Raw genomic sequence first — 24,168 nt, forward strand, 5'->3', positions numbered from 1 at the left:
GGGGGGGGGGGGGACACCAACGGATTTCCATGGAATGTTCTTTGCCAAATAAGGTAGGAAGTGGGTTGTCTAGTTCCCAATGGGTTACGCCCAACTCTGGAGCTAGGAGAGCTCTCTTCCAAGTAGAGCAAAGACAGAGATCTAATGCCTTGGGTGGTCTGATACCACGGGAAAGCTGGGATAGTCCCCCAGGAAAAAAATCTAAGTCTCCATGGCTCAGTACCGAGTAAAGACCCCTCATGTAGTTCACAGGGGCTTCCCACAAAACAGGGCCCAGGACAAGGCAGCCATCAGCTACCAGGTGACCCCAGCCAGACAGAGGATCACTGGTGGACAGTGGCCAGGTAGCAGGAGTGGCAGATATGAAGCTTGCTGATGAAGTTGCCCATGAAAAGTCGCCTGTTGACTGTGAGATCCTTGGGGTGGGGTGGGAAACTCAGAGAAGTGTTTTGGCTGCCAGCGCCTTCAAAGAAAAGCTTACACTGTTCAAGCTGATGCAGGGGAGATACCATTGGAACACATGAAAAACAAAGGGGACACAAAAAGAGGACAAAGGGTGGGCGAGGTCCAACGGTCAAGCCCAGTTAGACTCTCAAACTTTGAGCTTTAGCTCACTTGTCTGCAGCCGTTTGGCACCAAGTGCGGCTCCACCCCCTATCTCCCAACCCCTTGCCCCTACCACCATAATTGCTCATGAAGGACCAAAGGGGTGCTCATCACCTGGCCCGGGGGCATGGGCTTCAGTAACCAGGGCCTGTAAGTCCTCCAGCCCTAGCTACTTGGATCACTGGAGGCAGATCCTGGCAAAAGTCAGAGGTGGGAGCAACCCACATCCCAGAAAGAGGACATGTTTATAGGGAAGGGAGGGAATAGAAATGAGAGGTTGGTGTTGCTTCCCGACTCTGCCCAGTAGCCAAGGATCCTGTATCTTGCCTGTGCTAAGGTAGGGAAGAGAACAAGAACAATAACAGCTGGAGCAGAACTATTAGTTCTATAGTTTCTTTGTTCAGCTTTTGTTTGGAAGATCTATCTAGTGGTGAAAGAGGTGTGTAAAAGTCATCCAAAATTATTGCATTTTGGCCTATTTGACTCTTGAGCTTGAGAAGAGTTTGTTTGATGAACGTAGACGCTCCATTGTTTGGAGCATATATATTTATAATTGTTAAGTCTTGTTGGTGTATGGTTCCCTTGGAGCAGTATGTAGTGTCCTTCTTTATACTTTTTGATTGACTTTAGTTTGAAGTCTACTTTATTTGATATGAGAATGGAAACTCCTGCTTGCTTCCACAGTCCGTGTGAGTGGTATGATTTTTCCCAACCCTTCACCTTCAGTCTGTGGATGTCTTTTCCTATGAGATGAGTCTCTTGGAGGCAACAGATTGTTGGGTCTTTTTTTTATCCAATCTGCTTAGTCTATGTCTTTTGATTGGTGAGTTTAGGCCATTAACATTCAGGGTTATTATTGAGACATGATTTGTATTCCCAGTCATTTTTGTTTATTTTTGGTATTTAATGTGAATTGGTTTCTCCACTGATTAGATTTTCCTTTAGTGTAATCCCTCCCTCTGCTGATTTTCATCATTGTTTTTTATTCCTCTTCATGGAATATTTTGCAGAGGATGTTCTGTAGTGCAGACTTTCTAGTTGTAAATTCTTTTAACTTTTGTTTATCATGGAAGGTTTTTATTTCATCATCAAATCTAAAGCTTAATTTTGCTATATATAAGATCCTTGGTTGGCATCCATTTTCTTTCAGAGCTTGGTATATTTTGTTCCAGTATCTCCTGGATTTGAGAGTCTGGGTTGAAAAATCTGCTGTGATACAAATTGGTCTCCCCTTATATGTGATCTGCTTCCTCTCTTTTGTGGCTTTTAAGATTCTATCCTTATTCTGTATGCCAGACATTTTCATTATAATGTGCCTTGGTGTCGATCTGTTATAATTTTGTACATTTGGTCCTGTAAGCCTCTTGTATTTGATTTTCCAATTCATTCTTCATGTTTTGGAAATTTTCTGATATTATCTCATTGAAGAGATTGTGCATTCCTTTGGTTTGAAACTCTATGCCTTCCTCTATCCCAATAACTCTTAGATTTGGTCTTTCGATGCTGTCCCATATTTCTTGGATGTTCTGTTCATGGTTTCTTACTATCTTCACTGTGTGATCAACTTTATTTTCCAGATTGTATACTTTGTCTTCATTATCTGATGTTCTTTCTTCCAAGTGATCTAGTGTGTTGGTGATGATTTCTATTGAGTTTTTTTATTTGATTTATTGTATCCTTCATTTCAAGGATTTCTGACTGTTTTTTTTTTCTAGAGTCTCTATCTCTCTCTTGAAGTAATCTTTTGCAAAAGATTACTACCTGTATTTGCTCTTTTTATCTCATTGGTGGAGTGATCAATTTCTGCCTGTATTTGCTCATTTAAGTCATTATTTAATTCACAGATCATTTTAATTATGAACCTCTGAACTCCTTTTCTGACAGTTTATCAACTTCACTGTCCATGGGTTCTGTTATTATAGTATCCTGGTTTATTTGGGGCACTTTCCTCCCTTGTGTTTTCATGTTGTCTGTGTGTCTTCCTTTCCTGCAGTGTGGATCTGAGATATTACAGTCTCTGCCCTATATTCTTGTAGTACCCATGCAGATTGTACCTCATCTTGATGTTGGGTTTCCAGACCCTGCTGGTGTCCCTCAATGTATGGTACCGCATCTAAAGGTGGTGGTAGCAATAGCCGAGGTAACTCAAGATAATAGCTGAGGTGCCCCAAGATGGAAGCAAAGTCTTACAAAGATGGGGCTGAAAGGGTGGGCCTCACATTCTCTTTGGGATTCCTGCTCTGAGATGCAGCTGCTTCTAGGCCCTGTCTGTTGTCAAAAAGTTAGGGGCCACTGTGTGGGGAAGGCTATGGTAATGACTGAAGTGTCCCAAGATGGAAGTAGGTTAGGCTTGGGCTCCCAGGTGTGTGTGTGGGGGGCAAACTCGGACCTACTCTGGACCTGGTCCTGCACCAGTCGGTGTGGGTGGATCTGGGCCGGGCCTGGGCTTCTGTGGTAGTCTGCTGGTCCGAAGAGGCAGTCCTGTGCCAGAGGCTGGGCTCTGGTGGTGCCTGCCTGTGGAAGGATGGTCCTGGGCCTACTGTGAGCCTGGGTCCTGTGCAGGCTGGTGTGGGTGGATATAAATTATTATTTACAATAATAAATATTTATAGAACACAGTGTGATAATTCAATGTATTATATTGATTTTTGAATATTTAAACCAACTTTGAATTCTTTGGTTTTTTTTAGGGATCTTTATATATTTATTTATATGTAGTGCTGAGAATCGAACCCAGTGCTTCACACACAGGCTAGGCAAGTGCTCGACCACTGAGCTACAATCCCAGCCCCAACTTTGCATTCTTGAGACAAACCCCATGAGTTGGCTGAAATAGACAATATCTTTTTATAATTGTTATATCTTCTTGATAAACTGATTTTTTTCTTCAGTATTCAATCTCTTTCCTTTGCTTTTATAACAGTTTTTGACCTAAAGTCTATTTAGGTGACATTAGTATATCCACCCCAGCTCCCATTCGGTTACTATATTTATCAGGTAACTTTTCCCATGTTTTCACTTTCAGTCTGTGTCTTTGGATCTAAATGAGCCTCTTTTAGATAGTGTGTAGTTATATTTTGATTTTTTAAAAAAAATTATTAAATCCATTCTTCCAGTCTGCATTTTAACTGAAGGGTTTAATTCATTTAAATTTCAACCAATTACTGATAAGGAAGAACTCTACCATTTTCTATTTGTTTTCTGTATGCCCTATACCTCTTTTGTCTTTCTTTTCCTCCATGTCTGCCTTTTGTGTGTGTGTGTGTTTAATTGATTTTTTTATGAACTGCTTTTATTGTGGTCTCATTTCCTTGTGGTTTACATGGGAATTAAATTTAACATCCTAAATTTATGATTTAGTTTGAATTTAGTACAAGTTAACTCCAGGGGCATATAAATATCTACTATATAGCTCCCCCCCTTTCATTTTATTTTTATAGTTACATCTTTATATATTGTATGCCCTGAAATGTGTATTTTTAATTTATTTTTATGCATTTGACTTTATATTATGTAAGAAATTTAAAAAGTGGACTTCCAAGCTAAAAATGCACTAAAACTGGCTTTTATATTTGATTATATGGTTACAATTATTAGAGATATTTGTTTCTTCAGATATGTTTATTTTATAAAGCTCTTCCTCTAAACTGTAAGAATAGGGTAAATATGGCCACTAACACCTCCAGCCAACTATGGACATTCTAGCAAGAGCAACTAGGAAAGAAAAGTTTTAAAAAACATCCAATTTGGAAAGAAAAATTTATTGCTACTTATAGATGGTGTGATCTTATATGACAAAGAATTATTCTACACACAAAAATCCTGTTAGAAGCAATAAACAAATAAAAAAATGCAGAAAATTCGCATGAAAATTAATGTAACCACTCTGGAAAGCAGGATGGAGAGTCCTCAGAAAACTTGGAATGGTACCACCATTTGACCCAGTTATCACAGTCTTTGGTATATGCCCGAAGGACTTAAAATCAGCATACTACAATGACACAGGCGCATCAATGTTTTAGCAATGTAATTCACAATAGCCACGCTATGGAATTAGCCTAGGTGCCTGTCAACAAATGAATGGATAAAGAAAATGTGGCATATATAAACAATGGAGTATTACTCAGCCATAAAGAAGAATGAAATTATGGCATTTGCCAGTAAATGGATAAAACTGGAGACAATCATGCTAAGTGAAATAGGCTAGACACAGAAAGTTAAAGGTCAAAGGTTTTCTCTGATCTGTGGAAATTGGACCAAAATAAGGGGTGGAGGGAAAGGAAAAAGAAAATGTGGAGGGGGTATTCCATGAAAAGAAGAAAGAGGTCAGTGGATTAGAAGAAGGGATTAAGGGGAAGGAGGAGGAATGGAAAAAGGAAAGAAGTCTGGAATGAATCTGACCTCACTTTTCCATGTACATATATGAATATACCACAGCGAATCTCACCTTCAGGTTTTCCACAAAGCACTTGCTTCAGTCAGCTTTTTCACTATGGTGACTTAAAGACCCAACCAGAACAACTTCACAGAAAGAAAAGTTTATCTGAGTGCTCAAGAGATTTTCAGAGGTCTTAATCCACAGAAGGCTGGCTCTATTCCTCAGCGCTCAAGGTGAGACAGGACATGATGGTGGAAGAGTGTGGCAGAGGGAAGCAGCTCACATCATGGTGATCAGGAAGCAGAGAGAGACTCCACTTGCCTGATACAAATATATACCCCCAAAGCCATGCCCCCAATTCCCACCTCCTCCAGCCACACCCCACCACTTCAGTTACCACAGTTAATCTCCTGTGCATTCACATGAGCTTTTAGAGGACACCTCACATCTAAACCACAATAGCACTAATTTTTTTTAAAACTATAAATAAATAGAATAAATATCAGTAGAGTAGAGGTAAGGAAACAGTGGGAGAAAGGAGAGGAGAGAGAGGAGAAGGACTGGACACTGGATTAGAGCAAATTATATTCCATGCTTGCATAATCATATCCAAATGCACCCTAGTATTATGTATAACTAAAATGAACTAATAGAAAGTTGCATGATATGAAATCAAAACATAAAATCAGTTGCATTTCTAAATACTAACAATGTAAAATTCACTGTGTTATATAAGAAAACAACTACTTACCATAGCAACAAAAAATACTTAAATGATGCAAAGGACTCATATAGTGAAATGTATAAACCTTGCTTAAAGAAAACACACATAAATGAAAATATAGCCATTCAATGCATCCCTATCAAAATCTCAACCACATTTTTTGCCAAAATAGAAAAAATACCCTAAAATTTATATGAAATCTCAAGGAATCCCTAATAGCCAAAACAGGTTTGGAAAAAAAACAATGTTGAAGGTCTCACACATTCCAATTTCAAACTTATGAAAGAGTGTGGTGCTGATATAAAGACAAATAGACAGATGAGGTAGAATTGAGAACCTGGGAACAATCCCACAAATGTTTTTTGGTGGGGAGGGGACACCAGGGATGGAACCCAGCACACTCCAACCACTGAGCCACATCCCCAGCCCTTTTTATATTTTGAGACAGGGTTTTTCCATGTTTCTTAGGGCCTCACTAAGTTGCTGAGGCTGGCTCTGAACTTTTGATCCTCCTGCCTCAGCCTCCCGAGCCCCTGGGATTACAGGTGTGTGCCACTGTGCCCAGCTCCAAGTATAATCTTCAAAAAGAACATAAAGAGCATTCAATAGAAAAAAACACAACTTTTCAACAAATGGTGCTGGGGAAATTGGATCTCTACATGAAAAAGAATGAATCTGTGCCCAGTGCTCTGGTTTGGATCTTGAATATCCTCCAATAGCTTCCAAGGTGTGTGTGGAAGACTTGGTCCCCAGGATGACACTATTGCAGGCATGCCCTTGAAGGGGATTGTGGGATCATTGCTTTTTTTTTTAATGAGAAAGGCAATCAGTTCTCCCCTCCACTGCTTTGGGATGAGTAGCCTCCCCAGACACGCACCAGAGGCTCAGAAGCACAGGTACACACAGGAAGATTCGCAATCATATTGAGTGTATGCTCTTTATTCTCTGACATCATCTTCCCACCAAAGCAATTCTTCAGTGTACTGGCATTTGCAATATGATAGATTGCTGTATTAATCATCTTTTCATCACCATTACAAAGTATCTGATGCAGGATACTTATGAAGTAAAGAGGATTTTTAATTCACAGTTTGGGAGATTCAAAGTCCAAATGGCATAAATAACCTCAGCTCTGTGGTGAGGGCCATCCCTTAGCTATATCACTTCATGACAGACAGCAATGGCAGGAACACACATAGGAGCCATAAGATTATATCTGGGAAGGTTTGGTTCTTTTATGTCAATCCTTTCACTAGAACTCAAGGTGTTGCAAGAAAACTTCCAGGAGCACACCCCCAATGACTTAAGGACCTCCCACTAGGCCCCACCTTCCAACAGAGCCACTTGAGAAATCAAGCCACAAATCAAAATGGACGCTTGAGGGGCAGTCCAAACATATCCAAACCATAGCAGTTATCGTGGTATTTTGCTACTACATTAGCATGTTGATCAGGGGTGATCATGATAATATTCATATCCACAACTGGTTATGAAAATGTCACAACCCTGACCACAAAGGTAAAAATGACAGTGCTTTAAAGCACACTTATCAAAACATATTCATTCATATCAAAATATATTGATTTGAGCATGTCGGGAAAGGTCATGACATGCTCAAAACTTCCTTAATGAGTTTTCAGAATTCCAGGAAAAAAAAACAAAACAAAACATGTCTCCAGCTGCCTTCCTCTGCAGGAGGCAGAAACAAGATTTGACAAAGCAGCTGCATTGTGCAAGAGACAGGTGCTCTCTATCTACTGTGGGACTCCTTTTTCATGACAGACAGCAATGGCGGGAACACACATAGGAGCCATAAGATTATATCTGGGAACAGGTTACATGTTTTTTACATGTTTTTGGTCATACAGTGGGACAAGATCTAAGTCAAAGTTTCATCTTCCAGGAGGTATGTGCCTGGAAGTGCCTAGATCTATGGAAGGAGGATATATGTTTGTGGACAATATGGTAAGTCTGAAATTAATGAAGACATAGATTTCCTTCCCTATCTTGAGGGCTGTGACTGAGGATCAGCTGACATGGAAACCTAAGGAGTAGATTGACAAAAAAATCTGACCTAGGGGGAAAAAAAGAACCCTAAATGATACACAAGTGAGGCAGCATATCAGAATACTGTGTATCAAGATTCCACTTTGGGGGTCTGGCTGATTACTACTGGCCTTTGGCACTTACTAACTTCTATATGGTCATGCTCCAATCACCTAACTCCTTGAGCCTATTTCTCCATTTATGTAATGAGGATTATTTAACATACATGCTCAATATTGTTCTGGGGAGTCAACAATATAATGCACAGTGTTGCCTTCTATCCTAGCTGGCGACCTAATGCTGGGTTCCCAAAATCTGACTATTCCAATAACTTAAGAAAACGGCGAAGAAATCACACAAACACACAGAAGTAACTTTTCAAAATCTGGGATGGCTCTCTGACCTTAGGGATCCACGGAAAAAGAGAGAGAGCCACTGGAATTCTTTATTCTTATATAGGGGACATGTGGAGAGCCATTCTCACGCGTGACTGGGCGACTCCCAGTTTGGGTCTGAGGCGTACTGGCTGTGTCGGAACTTTCCCGGCCCTCTCCTGATGAGAGAACCCGTCCGTGTGGGGGTGTGACTGACCACTGACCCCGGGGGCCCAATCACTGACCCTGACCTTGGAGTGCGGTCCCCCCATCAACCTTCATTGGATGGAATTCTCCCCTGAATTTCTTGTTCCCCAATAAAAGTCTACTCCCTGGCGTGCTCGCTCTCTCTCTCTCCTGCTAGCCCTGAGTAATCCTTGCTGCCCTACGGGTGGTTCAAGGTTGGAGCCAGAGAGGGGAGCCGTCTCGGACCTGGTCATAGAAAAAGGTAACTGAGTCTGTGTGTTTTATTTCGATCTCTGCTAGCTAACTTTTATGCCAAGAACTTCATTAATGAAACCAATGCGCAGGCCGCATGGTGGAGGGACATACAAGGGGAGGTTCCAGGGAACATTGTATCCCCAAAAGGGGAAAAGGATAGGATTACAAAGGAACAGGTGAGTGTAACTCAACCCCACTGGGTATCACCTACTCCTGGAGCCACGCCCCATTATCCCAGGGTAGTAAAGCCCAAGTTATTTAGGAACACAGTAATTGTTCAGTATCTCTTGCTTAGGACTTAAGGGCATGCGTGTATTTGCAGAGCAGATTAAGTTTATCCACATAATTCTAAGCACAATGCAAGTCCTAGTAAGTAAATTCCCAGTGAAATTTTGTATAACCAATAGGGGAATAAAGAAAAGTAATCCTAGATCTAAAGCCATGGTCTCTTCTACCATGGCTCCCAGATCAGGCTTCTTACATGATGGACTATGTCAGCCTGGATGTAAACTGAAGACAGTCTGCCCTTGACCTTATAGGATTTCCAAAAATCTTAGTGCTAATGGAAACATTTCAAAGCTAGTTTCAAGGACAGGCCAGAGCACGTGCCCTCTGACTAGTTGATGAGGCCCTTTTCTGCTTTTATCACAATCTGCCTTTCATCTGCTCAGCAGCCTCTCAGCCTGTTTCAGGAGCCCTGGCTTCTCTCCTACATTTTGGCCCAGAAGTTCTATTTGCAGGTGAACTGAGTCCTCAGCCTGGTTTTTGGAAATGACCTCAAACCAGACCTGAATCTACCAGTGTTCTGACAGCCCTACTGGGAGACACTGGCCAGACTGCTGTCAGGTGCCCCTTGACACTATGGTAGTCTCAGGGGGCATGGGTGTCTTGTGATCCACATATTCTGCCTCATCTCACCCAAGATGCAGCTGTGAGCAGATGGTCAAGGAGAAGCAGGTGGCTAACAGCATCTGAGAAATCCAGGCTGCAACAGTCAGAAGTGGGGTCATGGCCGAGCTTCAGAGGATACTACACTGGCCGTGCTGCTTAGTGCATCTGGTGTTTCTTCTCCTAATAGCTCTTGCCTTGGACTTCTTTGGTTATGGTTACTTGAACCCAAAGAGCCAGAACCTTAAAAGCATGCAAACTGAGGTAAGCATGGTTGTTAGAGAATGTCATGATCCACGAGTCATAAAATTACCAAGAGTGGTATCTCCACAGCCAAATGTGCTAAGACCCTCTAGGACAGATGTCCATGTTTTGACTTCTTGGTTTGCCCCCATTGTGTGGGAGGGAACTTTCAACAATGACATACTGAATGAGCAATTCCAACACCAGAATGCTACCATTGGGTTAACTGTGTTTGCAATAAAATAGAGAGAGAGAGAGAATGAGAGAGAGAGAGAGAGAGAGAGAGAGAGAGAGAGAGAGAGAGAGACTATTTGAAGGTGTTCCTGCAGACTGCAGAGATACACTTCATGGTGGGGCACAGGGTGAGCTACTATGTCTTCACTGGTCAATCCAACAATGTTCCTCAAATCCTGCTCCAAGAAGAAAGGCAGATGGTCATCCTCAAAGTCCACAGCTATGCCCACTGGCAGGACTTCTTCATGCACTGAATGGAAATGATCAGTAATTATTCTCAGGAGCGCTTCCACAGAGAGGTGGATTATCTTGTCTGTGCAGATGTGGACATGAAATTCAGGGACCTTGTGGGTGTGGAGATACTCTCCTCCTTGTTTGGCCCTCTTCATCCTAGCTACTTCCCCATCCAGAGGCAGTTTTTTGACTATGAACACAACCCCCAGTCACAAGCCTGTATTCTAGAGGATGAAGGGGACTTGTATTACACAGGGGCCTTTCTGGGGGGCTCTGTGCCAGAGGTTTATAGGCTCACCAAAGCCTGTTACCAGGTCACAATGATGGATTAAGCCAATCACATCGAGGCCATAAGGCATGATGAGAGCCACTTGAACAAGTACCTACTTCACCACAAACCCACCAAAGTCCTCTCCCCAGAGAACATGTGTGTGAAAGCAGAGGAAAGTGTATTGTTTCAGAACAAGCCGGGCTTGTCCGCCATCATAAAACGGGCAAGATTTGTGGTCTTGGAAAAGAATTACCATTTTATGAGGGCTCATGAGGGAAGTGTCCAGAAAGGTTCAGAGAAGGGTAACGTGGTCAGCCCTAGTCTTCCTCCTAGTATGCTATCCTAATTTGAAATCAGTTTTATGTAACAATTGTAAGTCCACCTCTTCTATCTGTATGGATGAGGAAAATTGCCAATGCCTCCCAATTTAGTCATATAAAGCACCATAGATCTCTGGCCTGTCATCCCTCACACACATTTAGGGAGGTCACATTCCACAGTTTAGGCACAAATTCATGAGTTTCCACCACCCAAAGATGGATGAAAAGAGTGAACTGAGCCTGGCTTTGAACTTGCCATCCTTCCTGCCTCAGCCTCTGGAACCACTGAGATCACAGCCAGCCATGCACCACCACGCCTGGCCTACAAGGTTTTCTTTCAAAGAAAGAGGCCTAACAACCTCCAAAACTTGTCCCATAGCCCAGGGCCTGCACTCCCTCTCCTTTTGGGTTTGCACCCTGCTCTATTGTTTGGTTTCCTGAATAAGAAGTCTCTACTCTTTTTGCATAGAGATTCATCTCTAATTTGTGTTTACCTTTGATACCCCCTAATCTTCGGGTACAATCTTAAAACACCTGGCCCATACCCAGGTGCAGCCAGGATGCCGGACTCCATGGCAGGACTGGAACTGAATGTGACATCAATAGGCTGGAACCAAGACTGACCTGAGACACAGGAAGGTGCATCAGCTGACCTCCGACAAACACTCAGGCCTCATTCCTCACCTCTTTGTTACTGATTCCGTGGTTTCTTGTGCTATCAGAAGAGTCAAACAGAGGCAGAGCAGCACAGGAACAAGGCTTTTTATCCTTAACTTGAGCACAAGGGAAACAGCACAGGGAAGACAGAAATCCCAGACTGACTCAAACAAGTGGGAAAGATGCAACAAGCTTTGATGCCATGTCCAGGATCCACAGGGACCCTGTCTTCTTGATGTCATCACGTGTAGAGGTGAGTTTCAGTTGCACCTGTGCTTTTCCTCATCATGTCTCTCATGCAAACTGTGTCTCGTTATCATGTTTGGTCTCCACCCTGAGGTGTGAGTTTTTTACCATGCTAACAAGGCAGAGGTTACTGTAGGGTATTTTAGTGACTAGCCTATGCATGCGCTTGCCCATTACCCACTGGAATTTGCTTCCTATCATCTGAGAAAGTCCCTAATTTGGTTTTGGAGGAGGATAGGTCACTGTTCTCAGTGGATTTGATTTTAATGATCTTGTTTTTCTGGGCTTTGACTTCCATTATCTCTGCTGACCACATGGTTTTTGAACATTGAGCTGATTTCCCAACCTCCTGTCGCCTAGTGTATTATCTTAATTTTACAGCCAAACACAGTGGCACAAGATAAACATTCCTGTTACAAAAGGAAGGAAAAAGAGAATACCAAGGAAGGACTGGACCAAAGCAAGACCAAAACTCAGCAGGGCAAACATTAAATCCTACAGCTCTATGTCTGGCATCCGGGCACATGGTGGCATGATGTGAGCTCCAGAGTGCTTGGACAGCACTGCCGAAAACTTGCCCACTGAAGCCCACGTGGCCATTGTCTTGGGTTGGCTTTGCTCATTGCCTGCAGTTTTCCTTGGCAGGCATTCCACACTCCTGCCATCTTTAACTTCCTGAGGTCTCCATTGCAGTTTTGGCATCACTCAGAGTTTCATGCATTGGCCCTTCAGGGACTTATGACAAGGCCTGAGAAATTCAGCTTAAAGGAAGAAAGATTTATTTTGTCCCATAGTTTCAGAGGTTTCAGTCCACAGTTGACTGGCTCCATTGCTTTTGGTCTGAGATGAGGAAGAACATCATGGTGGAAGAAGCTTGTGGCAGAGGAGGTTGTTCACCTCCCAGCAGCCAGGAAGCAAAGAAAGACAGAAGGGATGGAGGGAAGGAGTAGGGACAAAATATGCCCTTCAATGGCACACCTACAGTGACCTACCTCTTCCAACTAGGCCCCACTTTTTAAAGTTTCCACCACCTCCCAATAGTACCATTATCTAGAAACCAAACAGTCAACACATGAGCCTTTGAGAGACATTTCAGATCCAAACTCTAACAACTTTCCTTTTGTCTCTAACCTTTTAATTAATTTACTTATTTATTGCATACATGACAATAGTGGAATGCATTACATTCTAGGAGAAAAACAATAACACAACGGTCACACAAAGCTGGAAGGAAACATGAGCAACATAAAAAGACAAGGAAAGAAAGGACCACAAACAATGAAAGACAATACAACATCTACAGCAGAAAAAAAGTCAGATAAAGATTTCAGGATATGCATGGTTTAGATGTTCTGGAGCCTCAAGGAAGATATTAGACAACAAATGCAGACAATGAAAGATCACTTTGACAATGAATTACATAAACAAATCCACGAAGAAAAGATCAACTCTACAGGGAGATAGAGGTGATACAAAAAAAAAAAAAACAGAAATCCTAGAAATGAAAGAAATGATAAGCCAAATTAAAAAAAACTCAAATGAGAGTATCAAAAGCAGAGTAGACCACTTAGAAGATAGAACATCAGACAACGAAGACAAAGTATATCATCTCAAAAAGAATGTAGATAGCAGAGCGAGTCTGATAAGAAACCATGAGCAGAACATCCAATAAATATGGGATAGCATAAAGAGAGACCAAATTTAAGAGCTATTGGGATAGAGGAAGGTATAGAGGTCTAAATCAAAGAAATGAGCAATCTGTTCAATTAAATAATATTAGAAAACTTTCCAGACATGAAGAATGAAATGGAAATCCAAATCCCAGAAGCCTATAGGATGCCGAATGTGCAAAATCACCAAGACACATTATAATGAAAATGCTCAACATACAGAACAAGGAGAGAATTTTAAAAGCCACAAGAGAAAGGAAGAAGATTACATTTAGGTGTAAACCAATTAGTTAATGGCTGATCTTTCAACACAGACTTTGAAAGATAGAAGATCCTGGAACAACATATTTCAAATGCTGAAAGATAATGGGTTCCAACCAAGAATCTTATATCCAGCAAAATTAAGCTTCAGGTTTGAAGATGAAATAAAAACCTTCCATGATAAATAAAAGTTAAAAGAATTTGCAGCTAGAAAACCGACACTTCAAAATATCCTTGGCAAAACATTTCATGAAGAGGAAATGAAAAATAACAATGAAAACCAATAGTGGGAGGTAGTACACTAAAGGAAAACTAATCAAAGAGGAAAATCAGGTCAAGTTAAATAACAAAAATAAACAAATATGGCTGGAAATACAAGCCATATCTCAATAGTAACCCTAAATGTTAATGGCTTAAACTCACCAATCAAAAGACATAGACTAGTAGACTGGATTTAAAAAACAGATCCAACAATATGCTGCCTACAGGAGACTCATCTGATAGGAAAAGACATACACAGACTGAAGGTGAAATGTTGGGAAAAGTCATACCACTCACATGGACCTTGGAAGCAAGCAGGGGTATCCATACTCATATAAAATAAAGTAGACTTCAAGCCAAAGTTAATCAAAAGGGATAAAGAAAGATACCACATACTGCTCAAGGGAACCATACACCAACAAGACATAACAATTATTAATATATATGTCTCAAACCTTTATCTCAGGGTTTATGTACTCCCTTTGCACACATGCTCTAACTGTGAACACTTCAACTACTGTCACATCCTTAGATAGCTTCTGGGAAGTCATTCTGTTATGAGGAGACACCTCAGAAAGCACTCCAAGTCTGAATTCAAATCAAAAGATAGCTTTATTTACCTGGCCAGGGACTGTGACCCAACACAGAGACTCAAGCTCTGTGGGAGGAGAGCAGCTTCCTGGTCTATCCAAAAAGAATATAAGCACAAAACCCAAAACTCAGTGACTTGCTTATCATCATGTAAGCTAGCCAATCATAGAAATCAAAACATTAATAAGTGGGACCTGTGGGCTCTAGGCAGGACTGGAATTTTCCAGTCAGCAAGCGATAAACAGAAGCCAAAAAAAAAAAAAAGCATTAGCTTTGCAGTTCAGTTGACCACAGTCCTGGGTTCAAGCAGGTGCTAGACAGTCACATCCTGAATTTGGGTGGGGGTCGGCAGGGCGAGAATCTACTTTAAAGTCATGTAGCCCCACAAAGGCATTCACACCCAGGATATAGCTCACTACCACCACCGCTGCATCCTGAGTAGGGTACAATTTGTGGGGCACAAAGTGCAAAAAGACAATTTTTATAAGAACACAGTTTTCATTTCAGTTTCTCAGAAACAGCTCTTTATAGAAGTTTTTATAGAAGGCACCAAAATGGAGTCTTAGGCCTGATTATGACAGTTCTTGCTTTATAATTGTCTTATATCACTTATCAAAATCTTATATCTATAATCTATATTTTTGATAATCTATAACCTATAACTTATACTTTTATTGATTGTATTTATCAGTTCACACCACAACAACTCAGTTTGATTTAGGTGTCACACTTCCAAAAGGAATTGAATCTTTCAGCATAAGAAGAAAAAAATTACTACATAGATAAAATAGTGTTGTTCACTGGGTCAGATACAAATATTCTGAATGTCAGATACAAATAAGCTGAGTGTCACCCTGTCACTTGCTTCAGGGCAACCCAACATCCCTCTTCTGTCTTCTCTGTCATGGGTCTTTCTGGAGGTTTTTCCTCTCATCCCTGACCCAACATACAGAAATTCACTGTTCAGCCTACAATCATTTGAAAAGCAAGAAGTTAATGTTTATCAGTTTCCAGCTATAAGCAGGCACACTTTCTGTGTCAGTGATACAATAAAATAATCACTCCATTTGGATTTTTATGAATGATCATCCCATTTGGGTTTTTAGCCTTTGGGAGCAACAAAAATAATGTTTAGTCTGCGAGCATGCTGATCTTGATGAAGTCTGAACTCGTGTTCAACACTTTCGGTGATCAACACTGTCCAGAAATCCGGTTCCTTCAGGTCTCTAGGGTGCAGTACCCCTTCACCACCTGTAGGTGTAGTCGTGGGAATTACATGGCTCTTACCCAGAATGCTCTGCCCTGGGAGTGAAGTAGCGTTCATCCAATGAAAGACAAGAGAAAGCAGTCTGATTTTTGGCTGCTGAAAACTAGGGGTGGGACTTCCGGTCTTGCTTTTTTTGGCAGTCGCTTTGAGTCTGGTTCACGTAATCACAAGTGCCCGAGCACTGGTAACGGTAAGGCAGCGGCAGAAAATTAGAGAGGAAACGTTCCTATTGCACAAAGGTGAGTTAGAGGTTCTGAGAAGCTGCCCACGGTGACCTTGGTCAGGGCAGGGCTAGAGGCCTGATCAACCACATTTGTGGGCACCAACCCACCATGGGCCCAGATTGTAGAGGCATTGCTGTTGGCCCTGGCATGGGTTGGTACTGGTTCCTTTGGACCGTCAGCCACTTCCACCTCCTTTTGTATTTAAAGCTCTAAAATATGGTAGACTGTTCTGGTCACTGCAGCCTAGGCCCTAGTGTCCAGCACCATGTGGTAGCTGGGAGTATCTTGGGATATGACCCATTTCTGAAAGCCAGCGTGAAGAGTGATATAGACAGATAAGTCAGTATGTGCAAAGGCTTAGCGGAGCAGCTGAGCCAGGAGCGTTTGGGAAACCTTGGGCTCATGTTGTGTCTACGCCGAACAGAGTATGAAGAAAAGTGAGGTCGCAGCTGGAATGCCAAGCAAGGAGGTGTATCTTCATGCCAATGGTGTTTGAAGCCATGGAGAGATGGGAACAAATGACAAACACCATCTGAGTTAGGAGTTTTAAAGTTTTCCAAAAACTACTTGGAGGAAGGAGACTGGAAGAAGAGTGAGGACAATAGTAACACAAGAAGATTGAGTTGATCAAAGTCGCAAAGAAGAGGTATTACTGAGGACTGAGATGCAGGGAAAATAAAGTTAGCCTAACAGATCCAGAACTGGGCAGAGGTACATTGAAGGCCTGAGCCTTTGTATTTTGCCTCCTTCTTATGGTCTCTCTCTTCCCACAGATTTCAGTGCCCATGGAAGTGCTTATGGACACTACACAAGTGAGTTGGCCCTCATTCACCCCAACTCCCCCTGCGCGCGCGCGCGCGCGCGCGCGCACACACACACACACACACACACACACACATCCTTTATGGGAGTGTGGTGCCTTGGGCCTATGCCTGCCACTCTCCTTGTCCTTGTGCCTAGGGACTTCTGAAAAATGTTAAGCCCAGGGTCCTGGAACAGGGGGTTTATATGGAACAGTTTCTATGTCTAGCACAATGGAAGGAAGTGTGGAAGGTTGTCCCACCCAGTTATCAGCAGATGCAGATGCTTGAAGGTGACAGTGACTCATGAGTGTTCAGCCACAGTCTCCTTTCCTTCTGGTGAACAGGAGGGTAGGAGTCAGACCTAGAATGACAGAGAAGTTGGGTGTTTTTTTTCTAGAAATAATAGGAGCAGAGGCATACAAGCAATGATGTGATGTGACCCAGGTCCTAGAAGGCTCCCTGTGGCTGGAGAATAGACTTGAGGATTAAAGGAGGAGAGGCAGGAAAACCAGGGATAAGGCTGCTACAGATTACAGGTGACTGTTGGTGACATCTGGAAATGGGAAAAGTAGTTGGATTCTGGATCTGGTTTCTAAGTAGGTTTGACTGTTAGATTTTCTAATGTTGAGGATGAGAGAATAAAAGGGATCAGAGATTATCCCAAGGTTTATGAAAGAAGCAAGGGGAAATAAGTAGTAGAAATAATTTTGAAGGGCATGCAGTTTCATTTTGGCCATCTTAAGAGTTTGAGATGTTCCAGAGACGAAAGGAAAGGTGTCAAGTGGGCAGCTGGACACAAAGGTCTGAAACACTTGGTAGTGGTTCAGGGTAGAGACATCTAAAGGGAGACATTTTGTGGACTGAGGTGAGACTGTGGATCACATTTGGAGGAAGGAATCTTTAGTTCATGGTGGTAATACTATAAGTTGACCCAAGAAGGGGAGAGTGGTGGCTTGGATCTCTTGCTTGGGCACCTGGTTGAGAATGGTAGGCCTCACAAGCACAACTGAGGGAGAGAAATGACCATGAAGGGTGGGTGTGGGGAAAGATAGCCTGGCAGGTAGTCAAGGTTTCTAAGGGAATATTCGACATTCATATGGATTTAGAAGTATAGGCATAATGCGGGGAAGATGATACTGAGGCTGGGGCTTGTCCACAGCTTTATGGACTCATCAAGACTTGTGGATAACCCTGGAGTGTTTTACTCAAGCTGCTGGTTTAATTCAAGGGCAAACATGGTCATCTGGTATAGTCATAGGTAGGCAGGTCTGGGGTTTGGATCTGAAGTCTGAATATCATTCTAGATAGTTAAGGTTGATGCAAGAAACAGAGCCAGAAGTCAGGTTTTCATAGTAGGATTTAGGGTTGACTCAGCAGTAGAACCTTTGGAGGTCTGGGGTAGTACCAGGGCCTGACCAGATTTTCTAGGTACTCTCTGAATGATGTGATAAGTAACACTTGATAAGGCCAGGGAGAGATCTACAGCATGGGTCAGGGAAATAGTAACAGTGGGAACTGGAGTTATGAGAGACATACAGTCAAAAGACTGAAGTGCGCATGGAGGGGGGTATGAACTGAACTTCCCAAAGCCTTATTATTAGAGAATTAAAGATAAAGGATAAGCCCAAGTTTGGTTGTGTTTGGAGATATCATCTGTAGGACTTCTCAGTCACTTCCTGGTCATCGTGGGTGAAGCCCTGCACGACAGCCCAGAAATTAAACGACAACTATCTGCCCACCTGCTTGTTGTTGCTGAGGGCTAGGCACAGTGACTAATGGGGCTATGAGACAGAAGAGTACAACTGGCACCAGGGTCTGCTATCTCCTTTTGAGTTGTGGAAGTTGAAAGGAGCATGAGCATGAGGTGGACATTTAGAAAGGGGAATTGGGGATCCTCAGAAGAGAAGTTGTTCATGGTTTCATCTGTTCCAATCATGGCAGAACGATATGACTTTTGAGGATGTGGCTGTGTACTTCTCCTGGGAAGAATGGTGTCTTCTTGATGAGGCTCAGAAACTCCTATACTGTGATGTGATGCTGGAGAACTGTGCACTTATGGTCTCTCTGGGTAAGATTATCACACTCACCCAGTGCCTTGGGATAGGCTCCTTCTTCTTTTCCCCCAGGGACAGAGTCATCCTTTTCATACTACTTCCCTCCCCAGTTTTCTGGGTAGTTTCACTGTTTGTATGGCTGAGCTATTGCACTACCCTATCTTCTTCCCAAGTAGTCCCAATACCTGTTGCCCCAAAGCCTTACCGAGAAGGGGATCAGGAGTCTCACAAGACAATGAGATCCCACCTTTCCTTGTTCCTGACCAGGTGACCTCAATGCCACAAATTCTGCTCCCTTCCTGTGGCTGATATATTCCTGTGCCTGCCTGTGCCAGGAATTTCAGTCATTGATGGGATCACTATTATATCATCCTCTGTGGTTCTTTTTGTAATATTTGGTTTTCTTCCTTGTGGTCTGTTGCTCTGAGTCACTATGGACTCTTATCTGATCAATCTTTCCATGGGATTTGTACCATATAAACAGTGCTCAACTGGCGGGGGGGGGGAGTGGAGGGAAAAGCTGAGTCTTTCTCAGAGTGAACATAATTCCAGATATACCAAATGAGTTCAGAGAAGCCCTGGCCCTGCTGAGTGGCAGGTTATAGGACATGGCATTGGGTCTGTGTTCAAATCATCCCATCCTAGTAGTGTTCAAACTTTCCACTACTGTTTTGGTGCCAGTATCAGTGCCCACACCTCATTTCTATCTTTCTTTTTCCTTTCTTGACATTTTGCCAAATTGGTACTTCTCCTCTTTTGGCCCAAGGATACTTCCAAAATCTATGGGTTCCACATCTTAGCTATTCCTATCTACTACCTCTATTCTCCAACATTGGCCCCATGTGCACATGTCATTAGATAGCCTCTGAATGTGAACTACCCTATTGGAACAGGACTTTTGGGGAACTAGATTCACCCTTCTGCACAGCCCAAGGGTGAATGTCATCAGCAAATAAGAGGTGCTAAAAACCATTAGCAGAGAGAGAATTTCAGGCCCTTCCTCTCTTTGTGCTGCACCCCATCCTTGTGTCCTTTGCCTGATGAGACTTTAGAAGGCTTTCTAAAGGTCATGCTGTAACAGCAGCTGATTTCTCCACCTGACCTATGAAAACAGTCCTATGAACTTACGTAGACTCATTCATTGGTGTTCAAATCACATTTGTTGCCCCTTCTCATCAAAGTCAACATGCACTTCATTGGCATTTCTTCACTTCCAGGTCACGGGCATGGAGTGAAAGATAAGGAACCACCTTCTGAGCAGAATGTTTCTATAGAGGAAGTGTCACAGGTCAGAACTCCCAAAGAAGGTCCCTTTGCCTAGAAAGCCTACCCCTGTGAGATATGTGCCTTGGCCTTGAAAGACAGGGAAACACATACAAGGCAGACACCATATGCTTATGGGGCCTGTGTGAAACAATTATTTAATATCTTTCAGCAACTATATCACAGCAAAGAGAAACCCTTCAGAAGGTGTGTGGGTAAGTTCTTATTTGTAAAGAGCTACAGATTCCATGTACCAGGGACATCCTTGACCTTAGGGGACATTGGGAAATATGTCTTGGTCATTTCAGGTCTTCTCTAGAACCAGGCCATTTACAACAGAAGCGACACAAAGCATCCTGGCCCAAACCAGGCCACTTACAACAGAAGCCACACAAAGCATCCTGGCCTGAACCAGGCCACCTACAACACAAGCCACACAAAGTGGCTGAGGAGAGCAGCCACTCACAGTGAAGAAAAAAAAAATCGTTCAAGTGCAGTGAATGCAGAAAGCCTTCAATTGCAAACAGTTTGTTCAGCCACCAGCAAGTCCACAGTGGACAAGGATTTTATGAGTGGCAAATATGTGAAAGCCATCAACTATAAACCCTTACTTTATAACACCCAAGGGGCCAAACTGGAGAATGGACTTTGAAGTTCCATGAATATGGAAAAGCCTTCAGCTGCAAATACATACTTGCTTCTCATCAGTGAATTCATACTGGTGAAAAGTCTTAGTAGTCCATTGAAATGGTGGGAAATTACATAGCTAAGGCTCCAGCTTGATTCAGAAACAAGAGTTCACACTGCAGAAAGACCTCTTGAATGCAGCAAGTATACAAAACGCTTCAACTGCAACTTGAGACTCATTTGACACCAGGGAGTTCACAGTGGGATAAGGCCTTGTAAATGCAACAAAAGTGGAAAATTCTTAATTTAAAGCTCTAGCCTTATTATAAACCAAAGAATTCACACTGGAGAAAGGCCTTATTCATGCAGTGAGAAGGAGAAATCCTTTAGGTAAAGCTCCAGCCTCATCAAATATCAGAAAGTACACACCAGAGTAAGACCTTCAGAGTGTGGAAATTCTTTTACCAAAGCTTTGGTCCCATTCAACATCACAGCATTCACACTGGAAAAAAAGACCTTATGCATGTAAGGAATGTGGGGATTTTTAGCCAAAGTACCTTGCATATCCAGCACTGAAGAGTTCACACTAGAGAAAGTCCTCGTGATGTACAGAAAATGTGGATAAGCTTTCAATTCAAATTATCTTGAGTTGCCTGAAAGCACGTCTGCAGCTAATGTGGGAAATCCTTCAGCCAAACACCAGCAGAAGCAAATCCATGATGGAGAAAGAAATTGCAAGTCCCATGAATGTAATAAAGCCTTCAAACATGTTCTGATTTAGAACAAAATATTCGCTCAGATAAAATTTTTGAGCACAGTGAATTAGCAAAGGCTTCACCCAGAGTTCTAATTTCATTCGGCGCCAGCACACAGCAGTAAGGCCTTATGAGTTTAGTAAATGTGGAAAAGTTCCCAGCTGAAGTTCTTAGACATACAGGGAATATGCAATCTCCTTACTTAATATAATGACCCTGGAGAAAGGCCTTTGTGAAGACACATCTGTCCAAAACAAACCTTACCCATGTGAACATGCACAGCTCAGATTTCCCCATAAGTTTCAAGTTTTGGGAAAGCTTTCAGGAGCTGCCATGCAACTTCTACCCTGGCCTGATCCCTTGCCAGGTGTGTTGGCAAAAACAAACTGCTTGTTTTTCCTTTAATCTGACTATAGTAAATACAGAAGATTTCTATGGTCCCCAAAGACATGAGGATTTCTACCCCCTCCCCATCAGTCAGTTCTGCAGTGGACATCTGGTGGGTGCCTAACCAAATTCATTTCTGTCCACCTAGAAGTAATGTCAGATCCCACAGATTGAGGGCTCAGTCCCCAAGACTCCCCCTTCCACCCACACAATGTCAATCAGAAGTCTCAGATGGTTTTACCTGTTATTCTGATCAACTGGCTATAAATCAGGGTTTCCATAACCCCCTCCTCAGTTTTCATTATGCTTGAGCAGTTCACAGAACCCAGGGGAATTCGTGCTTATGTTTACTGATTTATTATAAAGTACATCACAAAAGGTACAGAAGAAGAAGATGCACAGAACAAGGTGTAAGAAAAGGGATGCAGAGCTTCCACGCCCTCTCTGACCACAGCAGACTACAGGATCCTCCATGTGTTCAGCTACCCAAAGCTCTCCAAAACCTGTTCTATGGGGTTTTCATGGAGCCTTCATTACATAGACATAATTGCTAATAGACTGTGAATAAACCAAACAAGTCCTATTTATTACAAGGCCTATCCAGATTCTTCTTGATCTCTGAGCATCGCTTACTCCAGGAGATGGGGCAGGACCTTCTGCAATGAGGGTCTTATGACCTACTATAAGACAAATTTAGTCAGAGAAATTCTTTATGGCCAGATAGAGGCAGGGGGACATTAGTTTCTTTGGTCCACTTTGGGGATAGAGTTATGAACCAGGAACCATTGACAAAAATGAAAATCCATTATGTCATAATACCCTACCAGACGTATATCACCATTGCAGAAGCTCTCATCTCTACCCACAGGTCTGCACTGTGGCCAGTTTCAAGCTGCCAATGTGATGTCACTGAACATATAATTGAGAAGAGATGTATAGTAGAACATTGTATTTTGTTTCCATTATACTGATAAAATAGTCATAAATAAACCCCAGAATATAGAAAAGAGTAAAAAGTTACCAAATGACAACTATTCAGTTTTAGTAATAACTTTATTGAACTTTATAACAGCTTTATTGAGTTACAATGAACTTAAACTGAACACATTTAAAGCATAGAATTTGATGTTTTGATACATGCTTATACTCCTGAAACTATAATAGTCCTTCTTTAAAATCATTTTTAACATTATTGCTACAAGGATATATTTTACCTTTTGTAATAGGTATTTTCAAAATACCTATTGTAATAGGTATTTAAAAATACCTATTATACCTTTTGTAATAAGTATTTACAAATATAAAAAGGGCAAAGCCCCATGAACTAATCCCTAAATTCCCAGTATTTGTCATTCCATGGTCATTCTTTATTCATCTGTGTATGTATCTGTCACTGGATTATTTATAATCATGGACATCATGTCATTTAATTTATAAAGTCTTCATAATGCTTTCTAAAATGTAAATGCTGTATAAAACATGAAATAAATGTACTTGAAAATATCAAAATGTTATTAGAGTTCATTTTTCTCAGCTGTTTCAAATGGTTTTTTTAAGGTATTGTGTTCTGCATCTAAAATGTATGTGTATTGCTTTTGGTAGACATGTCTCTTGTGTGTCTTACCTTATAGCTACCACTTATCATCTATTTAAGTTGCTGGGCATTTGTCTATTAGAATTTGTTGCATTCTAGATTTGGCTTTTTGCATCTTTCTGATGCTAATTAACATACTTACCTTTCTTCCATCTTTCACAAATATTGATGAAATGCATAATTGAGATCTGCTCTGGGATGAAAGGTATTTAATGGTGACACACCTGGAAACACATTAGATGTGACAGTATGTTTTGTTGGCACACTGCAGAACAGTCTGGAAACAGTATTTCAGGTACTCAGTATACTAGGTATGTGACAATGGCGCTGCAACAAAATCTAGCATCGTGCATGTATATCGGTGGGACCCCAGGTGATTGGTTTGTGATATACCTAACTACAACCTAGGTATCCAACATATGGTCCCCCAAAATACATGCTTGGGACACTGTGTGACAGGTATTGAGACACTCCTCTAAATAGCCAAGACACACAGAGAAAGCATATCCACAAGAAAAAGGACAGACATGAAACAGTACAAAACAAATGTCATACACAGAACACATCAGGGAGCCATGAGACAGGAGGGAGCTACTGACACCAGCAAGTAAGGTGACACAAATACTCTGTGGAGACTTATGAGAAAGGCGCATGTGATAGGGATACCCCAAAACCTGGTGTGTAGGTCACATAGAAACCATCACATAGTCCCCATGGGCCAAATTTGATGAAGCAGGACTCTGGCTTGG

At 42.0% G+C, this 24,168-nt stretch overlaps 1 protein-coding gene across 1 annotated transcript; it reads left to right on the plus strand.

Moving 5' to 3' along the window:
- The first annotated feature begins 9,727 nt into the window (after positions 1-9,727).
- Positions 9,728-10,785, plus strand: Abo (ABO, alpha 1-3-N-acetylgalactosaminyltransferase and alpha 1-3-galactosyltransferase). Its single transcript, XM_015497068.2, is given in 2 exon segments — positions 9,728-9,941; positions 9,995-10,785. Coding segments are annotated over 2 exon segments (1,005 nt in total).
- Positions 10,786-24,168: the final 13,383 nt, after the last annotated feature.

Source organism: Marmota marmota, unplaced genomic scaffold (assembly GCF_001458135.2).
Source record: "Marmota marmota marmota unplaced genomic scaffold, marMar, whole genome shotgun sequence".
Taxonomy (NCBI): domain Eukaryota; kingdom Metazoa; phylum Chordata; class Mammalia; order Rodentia; family Sciuridae; genus Marmota; species Marmota marmota.